The sequence below is a fragment of the Bombina bombina genome, chromosome 11, assembly GCF_027579735.1.
Source record: "Bombina bombina isolate aBomBom1 chromosome 11, aBomBom1.pri, whole genome shotgun sequence".
In the NCBI taxonomy this organism is placed as follows: Eukaryota; Metazoa; Chordata; class Amphibia; order Anura; family Bombinatoridae; genus Bombina; species Bombina bombina.
In genome coordinates this window covers 35,957,711-35,973,167 of record NC_069509.1, presented here as the reverse complement: position 1 = coordinate 35,973,167, position 15,457 = coordinate 35,957,711, and the positions used below count along the sequence as shown (strand labels likewise).

The 15,457-nt window shown below is 39.9% G+C and overlaps 1 protein-coding gene across 1 annotated transcript in view; it reads left to right on the top strand.

The window, feature by feature from the left end:
- Window positions 1-15,457, top strand: part of SETD1A (SET domain containing 1A, histone lysine methyltransferase) — a 116,868-nt gene that overhangs the window by 25,594 nt on the left and 75,817 nt on the right. The window contains exons 8-9 of the mRNA XM_053694806.1: window positions 13,464-14,291; window positions 14,428-14,595. Of these exons, the coding sequence (XP_053550781.1) occupies window positions 13,464-14,291; window positions 14,428-14,595 (996 nt within the window). The remainder of the gene's footprint in view (window positions 1-13,463; window positions 14,292-14,427; window positions 14,596-15,457) is intronic.

Sequence of the window (15,457 nt, the reverse complement as noted above, 5' to 3'; positions counted from 1 at the left end):
TACATCCTCTAAGCAAGAGGGTAATACTTCTCAACCCAAACCAGCCTGGAGACCGGTGCAAGGCTGGAACAAGGGTAAGCAGGCCAAGAAGCCTGCCACTGCTACCAAAACAGCATGAAGGGATGGCCCCCGATCCGGGACCGGATCTGGTGGGGGGCAGACTTTCTCTCTTTGCTCAGGCTTGGGCAAGAGATGTTCAGGATCCTTGGGCACTATAAATAGTGTCTCAGGGTTATCTCCTGGAATTCAAGGAACTACCCCCAAGGGGAAGGTTCCACAGGTCTCAATTATCTTCAAACCAAATAAAAAGACAGGCATTCTTACATTGTGTAGAAGACCTGTTAAAGATGGGAGTAATTCATCCAGTTGCAATAGGAGAACAAGGGATGGGATTTTACTCCAACCTGTTCATAGTTCCCAAAAAAGAGGGAACATTCAGACCAATTTTAGATCTCAAGATCCTAAACAAATTTCTCAGGGTTCCATCGTTCAAAATGGAAACCATTCGAACGATCCTTCCTACCATCCAGGAAGGTCAATTTATGACCACGGTGGATTTAAAGGATGCGTACCTACATATTCCTATCCACAGGGAACATCATCAGTTCCTAAGGTTCGCTTTTCTGGACAAGCATTACCAGTTAGTGGCACTTCCATTCGGATTAGCCACTGCTCCGAGAATTTTCACAAAGGTACTAGGGTCCCTTCTAGCAGTTCTAAGACCAAGGGGCATTGCAGTAGTACCTTACTTGGACGACATCCTGATTCAAGCGTCGTCTCTGTCAAAAGCAAAGGCTCATACGGACATCGTTCTAGCCTTTCTCAGATCTCACGGATGGAAAGTGAACATAGAAAAAAGTTCTCTGTCCCCGTCAACAAGAGTTCCCTTCTTGGGAACAATAATAGATTCCTTAGAAATGAGGATTTTTCTGACAGAGGTCAGAAAATCAAAACTTCTAAGCTCTTGTCAAGTACTTCATTCTGTTCTTCATCCTTCCATAGCGCAGTGCATGGAAGTAATAGGATTGATGGTTGCAGCAATGGACATAGTTCCTTTTGCACGAATTCATCTAAGACCATTACAACTGTGCAATGGGGATTATACAGACTTGTCTCCGACGATTCAAGTAGATCAAAGGACCAGAGATTCACTCCGTTGGTGGCTGATCCTGGACAACCTGTCACAGGGAATAAGCTTCCGCAGACCAGAGTGGGTCATTGTCACGACCGACGCCAGTCTGGTGGGCTGGGGCGCGGTCTGGGAACCCCTGAAAGCTCAGGGTCTATGGTCTCGGGAAGAATCTCTTCTCCCGATAAACATTCTGGAACTGAGAGCGATATTCAATGCTCTCAAAGCTTGGCCTCATCTAGCAAAGGCCAAATTCATAAGGTTTCAATCAGACAACATGACGACTGTTGCATATATCAACCATCAGGGGGGAACAAGGAGTTCCCTGGCGATGGAGGAAGTGACCAAGATAATTCAATGGGCGGAGGATCACTCCTGCCACTTGTCTGCAATCCACATCCCAGGAGTGGAAAATTGGGAAGCGGATTTTCTGAGTCGTCAGACATTCCATCCGGGGGAGTGGGAACTCCATCCGGAAATCTTTGCCCAAATAACTCAATTATGGGGCATTCCAGACATGGATCTGATGGCCTCTCGTCAGAACTTCAAGGTTCCTTGCTACGGGTCCAGATCCAGGGATCCCAAGGCGACTCTAGTAGATGCACTAGTAGCACCTTGGACCTTCAACCTAGCTTATGTATTCCCACCGTTTCCTCTCATTCCCAGGCTGGTAGCCAGGATCAATCAGGAGAGGGCTTCGGTGATCTTGATAGCTCCTGCGTGGCCACGCAGGACTTGGTATGCAGACCTGGTGAATATGTCATCGGCTCCACCATGGAAGCTACCTTTGAGACAGGACCTTCTTGTTCAAGGTCCATTCGAACATCCGAATCTGGTTTCCCTCCAACTGACTGCTTGGAGATTGAACGCTTGATTTTATCAAAGCGTGGGTTTTCAGATTCCGTAATAGATACTCTTATTCAGGCTAGAAAGCCTGTAACTAGAAAGATTTACCATAAAATATGGAAAAAATATATCTGTTGGTGTGAATCTAAAGGATTCCCATGGAACAAGATAAAAATTCCTAAGATTCTATCCTTTCTACAAGAAGGTTTGGATAAAGGATTATCTGCAAGTTCTCTGAAGGGACAGATTTCGGCTTTATCTGTTTTACTTCACAAAAGGCTGGCAGCTGTGCCAGACGTTCAAGCGTTTGTTCAGGCTCTGGTTAGAATCAAGCCTGTTTACAGACCTTTGACTCCTCCCTGGAGTCTTAATCTAGTTCTTTCAGTTCTTCAAGGGGTTCCGTTTGAACCCTTACATTCCGTAGATATTAAGTTATTATCTTGGAAAGTTTTGTTTTTGGTTGCAATTTCTTCTGCTAGAAGAGTTTCTGAGTTATCTGCTCTGCAGTGTTCTCCGCCCTATCTGGTGTTCCATGCAGATAAGGTGGTTTTGCGTACTAAGCCTGGTTTTCTTCCGAAAGTTGTTTCCAACAAAAATATTAACCAAGAGATTGTTGTACCTTCTTTGTGTCCGAATCCAGTTTCAAAGAAGGAACGTTTGTTACACAATTTGGACGTAGTCCGTGCTCTAAAATTCTATTTAGAGGCTACTAAAGATTTCAGACAGACATCTTCTTTGTTTGTTGTTTATTCTGGTAAAAGGAGAGGTCAAAAAGCAACTTCTACCTCTCTTTCTTTTTGGCTTAAAAGCATTATCCGATTGGCTTATGAGACTGCCGGACGGCAGCCTCCTGAAAGAATCACAGCTCATTCCACTAGGGCTGTGGCTTCCACATGGGCCTTCAAGAACGAGGCTTCTGTTGACCAGATATGTAAGGCAGCGACTTGGTCTTCACTGCACACTTTTGCCAAATTTTACAAATTTGATACTTTTGCTTCTTCAGAGGCTATTTTTGGGAGAAAGGTTTTGCAAGCCGTGGTGCCTTCCATTTAGGTGACCTGATTTGCTCCCTCCCTTCATCTGTGTCCTAAAGCTTTGGTATTGGTTCCCACAAGTAAGGATGACGCCGTGGACCGGACACACCTATGTTGGAGAAAACAGAATTTATGCTTACCTGATAAATTACTTTCTCCAACGGTGTGTCCGGTCCACGGCCCGCCCTGGTTTTTTAATCAGGTCTGATGAATTATTTTCTCTAACTACAGTCACCACGGTATCATATGGTTTCTCCTATGCATATTTCCTCCTGTACGTCGGTCGAATGACTGTGGTAGGCGGAGCCTAAGAGGGATCATGTGACCAGCTTTGCTGGGCTCTTTGCCATTTCCTGTTGGGGAAGAGAATATCCCACAAGTAAGGATGACGCCGTGGACCGGACACACCGTTGGAGAAAGTAATTTATCAGGTAAGCATAAATTCTGTTTTTTCATTACTTAAGACACTCTCAGCTATGGTTTGGCACTTAATGCATTAATATAAAGTTCTAAATATATGTATTGTACTTATTTTTTCCATGAGTCAGGTTTATGTATATTTCCTTTTGAAGACTATCAGTTTCAAAATTGGGAAAACATATTTAGGAAGCTATTTTTTCTTACTTGGGGTATAGTCTTTTCTTAAAAATTATCTGTTTTCATTAATTTTTGCGGGCAAAATTAGGCTTGCGAGGCCGCAAAATGCTAATATTTATTGCGTCATTCTTGGTGTGATCATTTTTTTTTGGCGAAAAGGTACGCGGCGTCTTAGTTGACGCCAGGTTCTTTGCACAAGGTTGTGTCTGCCATGACGCGAGTTGCATCATTTACGGATTTTTTTAGCACCAAAAAATTTTCATTTTGCGTTGCGCATCATAATTGGCGCCAAATATTTTAGTTATTTAAACCTCACTTCCTATATGTCTCTTGCTTTTTTCTATGCTTAGAGGGCTATGCTTTTTGCATTTTTTCCCATTCCTGAAACTGCCATATAAGGAAATTGATAATTTTGCTTTATATGTTGTATTTTTCTCTTACATTTGCAAGATGTCTCAATCTGATCCTGTCTCAGAAACCACTGTTGGAACCCTGCTGCCTAATAACAGTTCTACCAAAGCTAAGTGTATCTGTTGTACGTTAGCAGAGATTATATCTCCAGCTGTAGTATGTAACAGTTGTCATAAGCTTTTACATGCAGAGAATGTATCAATCAGTACTAGTACAATGCCTGTTGTTCCTTCAACATCTAATGTACATGATATCCCTGGGAATATAAAAGATTTTATTGCTGATGCGATTCAGAAGGCATTGTCTGCTATTTCGCCTTCTAATAAACGTAAAAGGTCTTTTAAAACTTCTCATAAAGTTGATGACATTTCAAATGACCGACAACATACTGAATTATCCTCCTCTGATGAGGATCTATCTGGTTCAGAAGATCCTACCTCAGATTTTGACACTGACAAATCTACTTATCTCTTTAAGAAGGAGTATATATTCGTTCCTTGTTAAAAGAGGTGTTGATTACTTTGGATATTGAGGAAATGAGTTCTCTTGACATTAAAACTAGTAAAGATTTAAATTCAGTTTATAACCCTCCTGTGGTTACTCCAGAGGTTTTTCCAGTTTATGATATTTCTGATATGATTTCAAAGTAATGGAATAGACCTGGTACTTTTATTCCTTCTGCTAGGTTTAAAAAGTTGTATCCCTTGCCAGCAATTAGATTGGAGTTTTGGGAAAAAAATCCCCAAGGTTGATGGGGCTATCTCTACTCTTGCCAAACGTACTACTATCCCTTTGGAAGATAGTACTTACTTTAAGGACCCTTTAGATAGGAAACTTGAATCTTATTTAAGGAAAGCTTTTTTATATTCTGGCTATCTTCTCAGGCCTGCCATTTCTATGGCTGATGTTGCAGCTGCATCAACTTTTTAGTTGGAAAGTTTAGCGCAACAGGAAACAGATCCTCATTTGTCTAGCATTGTTCGCTTGCTTCAACATGCTAATCATTTTTTCTGTGATGCTATTTTTTATATCATCAAAACTGATGTTAAATCTATGTCTTTAGCTATCTTAGCTAGAAGAGCTTTGTGGCTTAAATATTGGAATGCTGACATGGTATCTAAGTCTAGATTACTATCTCTTTCTTTCCAAGGTAACAATTTATTTCGTTCTCAATTGGATTCAATTATTTCAACTGTTACTGGGGGGGAGGGAGTTTTTTTTTACCTCAGGATAAAGATCTATGGGTAAATCTAAGGCTTCTAATCGTTTTCGTTATTTTCAACAGAATTAGGAACAGAAAACCAATCCTTCCACCAAAGAATCTGGTTCCAATTGGAAACCCTCTTCAAGTTGGAATAAATCCAAGCCTTTTAAGAAACCAAAGCCAGCCCCCAAGTCTGCATGAAGGTGCGGCCCTCATTCCAGCTCAGCTGGTGGGTGGCAGATTAAAATGTTTCCAAAACATTTGGGCAGATTCTGTCCAAAATTAATGGATTCAGAACATTGTCTCTCAAGGGTATCGAATAGGATAGGGTCACCTTTTTAGGTTTTCAGATAGATTCAGTGTCTATGACTCTGTCTCTAACAGACATGAGACAAATAAAATTGGTTTTAGCTTGTTCGGAACCTTCAGTCTCAATCGTTCTCTTCAGTGGCTATGTGCATGGAAGTTTTAGGCCTCATGACTGCAGCATCGGAAGCGATCCCCTTTGCTCGTTTTCATATGAGACCTCCCCAGCTTTGTATGCTGAAGCAATGGTGCAGGGATTATACAAAGATATCACAATTTAATATCCTTAAATCCCAATATTCAACTTTCCCTGACTTGGTGGTTAAATCACTACTGTATAATTCAAGGGGCCTCTTTTGTTCATCCAACCTGGACTGTAATCACAACAGATGCAAGTCTTTCAGGTTGGGGAGGGGTTTGGAAATCTCAAGAGGCAAGGTTACCAATCAATATTTTAGAACTCTGTGCTATTTTCAGGGCTCTTCAGGTTTGGCCTCTGTTGAAGAGAGAACCATTAATTTGTTTTCAGACAGACAATATCACAACTGTGGCATATGTCAATCATCAGGGTGGGACTCGCAGTCCCCTAGCTATGAAAGAAGTATCTCAGATACTTTCTTAGGCGGAATCCAGCTCTTGTCTAATTTCTGCGGTACATATCCCAGGTGTCGACAATTGGGAAGCGGATTATCTCAGCCGTCAGACTTTACCTCCGCGGGAGTGGTCTCTTCATCCAGATGTGTTTTCATATTGTTCAGATGTGGGGTCTTCCAGAAGTAGATCCGATGGCTTCCCATCTAAACAAGAAACTTCCCAGGTACCTGTCCAGGTCTAGGGATCCTCAGGTGGAGTCGGTGGATGCGTTGGCAGTTCCTTGGTTTTACAAACCTGCTTATATCTTCCCGCCTCTAGTTCTTCTTCCTAGAGTGATTTCCAAGATCATCATGGAACATTCGTTTGTGTTTCTGTTAGCACCAGCATGGCCTCACAGCTTCTGGTATGTGGACCTTGTCTGGATGTCCAGTTGTCAACCTTGGCCACTTCCTTTAAGACCAGACCTTCTGTCTCAAGGACCGTTTTTTTTTCTATCAGGATCTCAAATCCTTGAATTTGAAGGTATGGAAGTTGAACGCTTAGGGCTCGATTTATCAAAGCCCTACGGCTGCAAGTTCTCACAAGAACTTGCTCGCCGTATTAAACAAGCAGCGGTCACCAGACTGCTGCTTCCCTAACCTCTTCGCCACCTCTAAGGTGTCGAAATTCAGTCTCTGCGGTCTAGTCCGACCGAGGAGATTGACTGCTCCTGCACGCGCGTGATTGGCTGTGGGGCGGGATTGCACACGAGCGCAAAATTGCGCTCGTGTGCAATAGAGAATTCCTGCGGGTTAATTCGCCCCTCTACAGGTGAGCTGATGCGTACAGGGGCACGTATATGCGCCCCTGTCCGCCTCAGCTTTAACAAATAAAGGCCTTAGTGCTTAGTCATAGAGGTTTCTCTGACTCAGTGATTGATACTATGTTACAGGCTCGTAAATCTGTTTCTAGGAAGATTTATTATCGAGTTTGGAAGACTTATATTTCATGGTGTTCTTCTCATAAATTCTCCTGGCATTCTTTTAGAATTCCTATAATTTTACAGTTTCTTCAGGATGGTTTGGATAAAGTTTGTCTGCAAGTTCCTTGAAGGGACAAATCTCTGCTCTTTCTGTTTTATTTCACAGAAAGATTGCTAATCTTCCGGATATTCACTGTTTTGTTCAGGCTTTGGTTTGTATCAAGCCTGTCATTAAATAAATCTCTCCTGCCTGGAGACTTAATTTGTTTTTGAAAGCTTTACAGGCTCCTCCATTTGAGCCTATGCATTATTTGGATATTAAAGGGACAGTCTACCATAGAATTGTTATTGTTTTAAAAGATAGATAATCCCTTTATTACCCATTCCCCAGTTTTGCATAACCAACACAGTTATAGTAATATACTTTTTACCTCTGTGATTACCTTGTATCTAGGAACCTTCTTCCAGCCCCCTGATCACATGACTGTGACTGTTTATTATCTATTGTCTTAAATTTAGCATTGTTTTGTGCTTAATCTTAAATAACTTTCTGTGCCTGAACACAGTGTTATCTATATGGCCCACGTGTACTTCTGTCTCTTTGTGTTAAAGAGATTTAAAAAGCATGTGATAAGAGGCAGCCCTCAAAGGCTTAGAAATTAGCATATGAACCTACCTATGTTTAGTTTAAAGTAAGAATACTAAGAGAAAAAAAGCAAATTTGATGATAAAAGTAAATTGGAAAGTTGATTAAAATTAAAAGTCCCATCTAACTAATGAAAGTTTAATTTATACTAGACTGTCCCTTTAAACTACTTTATTGGAAAGTGTTGTTCCTTTTGGCTGTCTCTTCTGCTAGAAGAGTTTCTGAATTATCTGCTCTTTCTTGTGAGTCACCTTTTCTGATTTTTCATCAAGATAAAGCAGTTTTGCGGACTTCATTTAAATTTTTACCTAAAGTTGTGAGTTCTAACAACATTAATAGGGAAATTGTTGTTCCCTCTTTGTGTCCTAATCCTAAGAATTCTTTGGAGAGATCCTTACAATCTCTGAATGTTGTAAGAGCTTTGAAATATTATGTCGAAGCTACTAAAGATTTCAGGAAGACGTCTAGTCTATTGTCTTTTCTGGTCCTAGGAAAGGTCAGAAAACTTCCTTGGCATCTTGGTTAAAACTTTTGATTCATCAGGCTTATTTGGAGTCGGGTCAGGCCCCGCCTCAGAGAATCACAGCTCATTCTACTAGATCAGTCTCCACTTTGTGGGCTTTTAAGAATGAAGCTTCAGTTGATCAGATTTGCAAAGCAGCAACTTGGTCTTCTTTGCATACATTTACTAAATTCTACCGTTTTGATGTATTTGTTTCTTAGGAAGCAGTTTTTGGTAGAAAAGTTATTCAGGCAGCTGTTTCAATTTGATTCCTCTGCTTATGTTTTATGTTTTTTTTTTTTTTCTTTCATTTTGGTTGAAAATGGCTGTTTTTATTTTATCCCTCACTCTCTAGTGACTCTTCTGTGGAGTTTCACATCTTGGGTATTGCTATCCCATACGTCACTAGCTCATGTACTCTTGCCAATTACATGAAAGAAAACATAATTTATGTAAGAACTTACCTGATAAATTCATTTCTTTCATATTGGCAATGAGACCCACCCTTTTTATGGTGGTTATGATTTTTCTGTGTAAAGCACAATTATTTCCAAATTCCTTTGTTTTTTACTCCTTTCTTTATCACCCCACTACTTGACTATTCGTTAAACTGAATTGTGGGTGTGGTGAGGGGTGTATTTATAGGCATTTTGAGGTTTGGGAAACTTTGCCCCTCCTGGTAGGATTGTATATCCCATACGTCACTAGCTCATGGACTCTTGCCAATATGAAAGAAAGTAATTTATCAGGCAAGTTCTTACATAAATTATGTTTTCTGCTTGGGACCAGCAGTGCTTCTACTGTGTGTTTTATTCAACGTCTTTGCAGGGGTTAAACACATAGTAGTGTATGGTTGAACTTTTTTTTTACTATTACCAGGCCCTTTAAAAGACCAGAGTTTTACTCATAACTCTAATAGTCCTTTTTTTATTTTCAAAGGCTAGAAAACCAAAGCTGCCTTTTCTTAAACATATAAAATGATTTATGCTTTTTAAAGGGGCATGAAAGTCAAGAAGGAACTAAAAATTAATCAGAGCTTGTGATTTTAAGTAACTTCCCAATCTATTATCAATCTGTTTTGTTCTCTCGGTATCCTTTGTTGAAAAGGATATATAGGTAGGCTGCTTCTCCAACAAAAGATACATAGAGAATGATGCAAATTAGATAATAGAAGTAAAGTGGAAAGTTGTTTAAAATTGTGTTACTACTATCAAATTTACTTTGTTGTCTTGATATCCTTTGTTTAAAAGCATATGTATATATCCAACGCAGCAGCAATGCCCTACTGGAATATTGCGTGATAGCATGTGATTGGTGGTCACACACATTGTCTCTTGTGTTTGGCTTACCAGATGGTTTTATTTAGTTTGCTGGGGTTAAACACACACACACACACACACATATATACACATATACGTACACATATACGTACACATATGCACACACATATACACACACACACTTGAATTAAACTTTTATTTGAAACAATTTACAGTAATAGGATGGATGTTTGTTTACTACTCCATAAAAGCAATACTGATAGACACATGTGCTTGATGCTTATAAGTCTTTTCTATTTATTTCTGTTTGTCTCTTCATAAGAGATCTGCCTCTGGCACTGTAGAAACTAAGGAGCCTATTATATAAACTTTGCCAGATCAGACATGGTTTTTCTCGCTGGAGCCGCCCGGTGGAATTATCTAAAAAAAAAAGGGGCAGTTCCTGCACATGGCGAGATGTCTCCTATAGAAAGTAATGGAGCTTGCTGGAAAGGGAAACTTTGTTGTATAGGGCGAAGTGAGCGGGGGGTGCACTTAAAAATAGCGATAAACATTTGGATCTTTTGTGAGGATTCTAATGTGGAAGTAAGCAGCGGCTCGTCCCCTTCAGATATTTTCAGAGACGGATTGATTCCGGTAAAATATACGCACACTAAGATCTCTGCAAATCCAGATCTTAGAGTGGGCATATTTTACAAGAATCAATCCGGCTACAAAAATATCCAAAGGGCATGAGCCGCTGCTAACTTCAGTTACGCTTGGATTTCAGAGAAATGGAACGCTCATGTTCAGTACAGATTTCTGTGTGTTTTTTGCACATTCAGTGCAGTTAATTTACGAGTTACGCTGTACATGTTTAATACAATTTATTCCTGTGTAATTTGCATACACATTTTCAAGTTTTTGATAAATTAATACTTTTTTTGGTGAACAACTTTGTTATAATTTTCCATGCACCGTAACAATACCATTTTTTTTTCTGCATATTTGTGCGAATGGTTCAATTATTCGTTTTGTATGATTTTTAAATTAATTATTTTCATTGTGCACTTGTAATGTCTGCATCTCCTACCCATGCGAAAATGCAGTATACGCCCCTTAGCAAGATACCCTCTTTTCAGGATAAAAAGTGGCATTCTTAAAAATCTCTCCAGACCTTTAGATAATTGCCCTAAGCCTGAATGTGCCACAGTGTGTGAAAATGTCAATGTTAATCGATGGGTGCCTTGGAATGTAGAAGCTGAATTTTTTTAACCAACAAGTCATATCTCCTTGGGAATGGGGTAGATAGAGGTTTCAGGGCACCATCAAGTTTAACCAAAGATTATTTCTTGTTCAAGAGAACCATTTTATAGGAACAGTATACACCAATTTTCATTTAACTGCATGTAACAGACACTACTATAAAGAATATGCACAGATACTGATATACAAATCCAGTATAAAACTGTTTAAAAACTTACTTAGAAGCTCCCAATTTAGTTAAGTTTAAAAGGTTACTGGAACACTCACTGTAAGTGGTTCTATAGCAGAAACTCCCCCCTCCCCCTTCCTTTGCATATGAAAAGACCCTTTACACAAACAGGAGCAAGCTTGAGTAGGTATACGTCGGTATTCTCCTAAAACTTTGGGGCTTGGTTAGGAGTCTGAAAATCAGCGCAATGTTATTTAAAAAAAATAAGCAAAACTATAGATTTTTACAAAAAACCCTGTATTGGCTATATAAATAGATAATCTGCAAAACATTTATGCAAAGAAAAATCTAATGTATAATGTCCCTTTAACCTTGTTATGTACTCCAGCAACATTTGTTTAAAAGACCTTTATTCTCATAGTTTCGGTCCAAGTCTTACCTATTGTTCTTTGTGTGAACCTTTTTGTAACTTTCAATATCTGCATAGACCAACTGGTCTTTTTAAACTTGTATTCCTTTTGAAGGCTGTCATTGACATATTTTTAAAGGCCTCTACTTGTGGGTTGCACTCTTAGTATATGCCAGTAGTTTCTTAAAATTTGATTTATCTGAGGACTAAATTTATTATATTGGGTATTTTTATATTGGGTAGTGAAAATAATGTTCTCCTGTTCGTTGTCTCTATTTCTTTTTACATTGGTGTTAGCTGGAATCACACTATTAAAGTGAAGGTAAACTTTGATGAATGAAAGCCCGTTTTTAAAAAAATACTAATAAAAACAGGGGCACTTTCATTCATCAAAGTTTACAAAGCAGTCGTTTTGATTAAAAACTTACCTTTTTTTTCTTTTCACAGCCTGGGCAGCTTCCCCCCTCCTGGAAATCCTCTCTTCACACGTCAGCAATGACTAATCTGGCTTCCTCCAATCACTGCATGGCCTCAGGCAATGACTACCCTGGGGGGAAAGCCGTGATTGGAGGAAGCCGGATTAATCATTGCTGACGTGTGAAGAGAGGATTTCCAGGAGGGGGAAGCTGCTCTGGCTGTGAAAAGAAAAAAGGTAAGTTTTTAACCAAAACGGCTGCTTTATAAACTTTGAATGAAAGTGCCCCTGTTTTTAATAGTATTTTTAAAAAACAGGCTTTCATTCACCAAAGTTTACCTTCACTTTAAGTTGATCCTGTATGAGATCTTACGGCTAACCCCTTTCTGTAAATTTATTTGCCATTTCTTTTAGTCTATGTTGACACTTTGCCTCATCTGTAACTAGATGTTTAACCCTTAAGAATTGGAAAGACTAGGACTGGATGTTACCAGTGCCTCAACTGTAGTCACTGTAGATCAATGATAAAAGGTTAATTCTTTTATCATCCAACTAATGGCAACACATTTTAAGATTAGAGAATATTTAACATGCAGATCCACTTTTGTTATTTACTTAATTAAATGTCCGTGTGGTCTAATCTACATTGACGAGACCGGTAGGGAGGTCAGAGGATAAGTCAAATATTGGAAGGAAGGATAAAGAAGTGCCTGTTTCCTCTCACTTCCTCTCCAGGGGTCATAATATCATTTAGCTACAGTTCCAAATCATTGAACATGTAGCTGCACCCAGGAGGGGAGGTGACAGGGAACATTTTCTTAAACTGAGGGAGGGAGATGTTCTGGATAAATTGGATTTGACACCCATGGGTTTCAATAGAGACTTTGATTGGAGCTTATTTCTGTAATTCTTATATATCTTGTTGTGTTACATTCCTTTTTTTTAAATTGTACATATAAGTTTTTTACTTTACTTATGTTTTTAACTTTAAGTGAGGTACATCAAGGGTTAATATTAAAATCAAAATGAAGGTGTAATATCGCTTTTTGTCAATAGATGTCACTATGATGTTACCTATAACTTTATTAAACCGGTGCGGGTATAAAAGGTACAAACCTGCATGTAATCAGTGTACATGACTAAGAGCCTATTGCAGACTTGAAACGTTGTCCTTCTGTTTTTTGGACCCAACCTATGAGAATAAAGGGCTTTTAAACAATTTTTGCTGGTGGCTGGAGTGCTTTTCTATACATATCTATTTGGATAACACAAAGATTTGGCAAATCTTACTCCATGCCCCAATATTTGGTGTGCTGTTTTCCCTTCTCTTTTTGATTTTTTCCTTTTAACCTTGTTAGCAATCAACTCCTTTTTATTTTATTTCTCTGATCGCAGTAAAGTACCGGTTAGATTAATTCTAGTACAATAAGAACTATAAAGTATGTAATCACACACTGTTGGGTTGGCTTTTTTGTATAGTTTGTGGAGAGTGGTGCAATGTATTGATAGTTGGCAAATTGTCTTTACAATAATTTCTGTTATGTTTAATAATACATGATACAAATCTATATAGTTGGTAAAATTTATTGTATTTTCATTAATTCTGTCTACACAATTTACAGCATGTAAGGGGAAAACTATCAGTTCTGAAGTGAGTTGAGGGTTTTATTCTTTGCTTTAGAGAAATCTGATGTTCTCTATGTTCCCTCCTCTAGATGTCAACAGGTGAGGACATGGAGATATCAGATGATGAATCTGCAGCTATGGAAATGCATGGGGCCCATGTACCTCCTTACCAGCTGCTTTCTCATATGCCTGGAACCATGGGTGGCTTTCCCGCTCAGCCCCTTCCATCACCTCTGCTTCCTCTTCCTCCTCATCATCATCATCACCAGCCCACCACCTACCAGATGCTTTCTTCCACTGCACCTCAAGCCAGACTGGGGGAACTTGGCAATCGACCTCCCACTCCTCCACTGGACCCATCCGCCTCTTCCTCCTCAGCAGCCCCCCATATCTATGACTTTGTGAACTCAATGGAACTGGTTAACCGGCTTGGCAACCAATGGGGAGGAACTTCCATGTCCTTTCAGATGCAGACACAAATGCTGAGCCGGTTGCAACAGAACAGACAGGGAAAAGGCCAGCCTTATGAAGACCCATATCCCCGCCCTCTCCTCCCTCATCCCTTGCCTCCCAGGAATCGCCAGACTCATCCTCATCATCCTCCTCCTCCTCTTATGTCTGAGCAGGCCTATGGTGCAGGCTTTCCACTGTATCCTCCCCAGCAACCACAACCGCTGTTGCCCCCACGTGAATATGCCACAAGAGGGGGCCGAGGAGGAGGTCAAGAGCCTCGGTCCCCATGCTGGCCCCTCGGAACTGGAGTAGATCCCCATGCCTCAACAGTAGCTTGTGTGCTTTCTGCCCTTATCCAAGAGATGAAGAGCACTATGCAAAGAGACCTTAATCGGAAGATGGTGGAAAATGTAGCATTCCGAGCTTTTGATGAGTGGTGGGAGTGCAAGGAGGAAAAAGCCAAGGTGAGCAGAAATGGATTGGAGTAGTCTGGATGTGGTATACCAGAGATAAGAGGATGAGATTAATCACAATAAAGAAAAGGTAAGGGGGAGAAAGATAAATATCTATATGATGGATGATCTTTTTTCCTTCCTTTAGCCTTTCCAGAATGTATCCAAACCACCCCCCAAAGAGGAGGACAAGGAGAAGGCCCGTCCCAAGGATCCTGGGCTGCTCTCATTGGTGGACTGGGCCAAGAGCGGCGGTATAGAGGGCTTTGGCTTTGGAGCAGGACTTAGAGGGGCTATGAGACTTCCCTCCTTTAAGGTAAGAGATGACTTTCTCATAGAGAGAATAATCTGTTCTTGTAGTAGAATATCTACAAGTTTGAAAGTAAAGGGATTGGGAATAGTACTGTCAGTTTGTGTTACACGGGTTTTGCTTCATGGATCCATTATATGAGCAGCACTTTATTGAGAGAGGTGCTTTGACTCTTCTTATTATTGTTAGTGGAGATGTTCTTCTGACTGGTAATCTGAGGGTTGGAAGCAAGTGATCATGTGATTATACGGTACACTTATTCTACAAGATCATTTGATGAGAATTACCAGTCATTTGGCGGTTGATCAATCTATCTTATTGTATATAATAATGAGCAGTCCAGAAACTGCCATTCATAGGTCTTTATTATTGTTCAGTGTTTAGTTGACATATTTGTCAACTGACTGTAAAAGGGACATAGTAATCAATATATGAAATGGCAGACATTGAACAGTATATACATTTATGTATTTTGTGATTGGCTTATGGCTGTCACATGATGCTGTGGGATGGAAAATGGAACTATAACATTTGTTAGAAATCTCCTGCTCATTTGAAATTCAAACCAAGTGCATTGTCTTTTTATTATGCATTCACTGGTTATTCTACTGTGTTTAGTGGTCCTTTAAATTTTGGACATCTCGTTAGCCAATCACAAGAGGCAGTGTGTGCAGGCACCAATCGGCAGCTAGCTCCCACTAGTGTAGGATATCTGTGTATAGTAGTTCAACAAGGAATTCCAAGACAACATTTGAAAATTAAAGTGAATTTGAAAGTGTCTTAAAATTGCATGCTCTATCTGAACCATGCAAGTTTAATTTTGACTTTTCTATCCCTTTAAGTGAAGCTAACAGGGAATGTCCTGTGA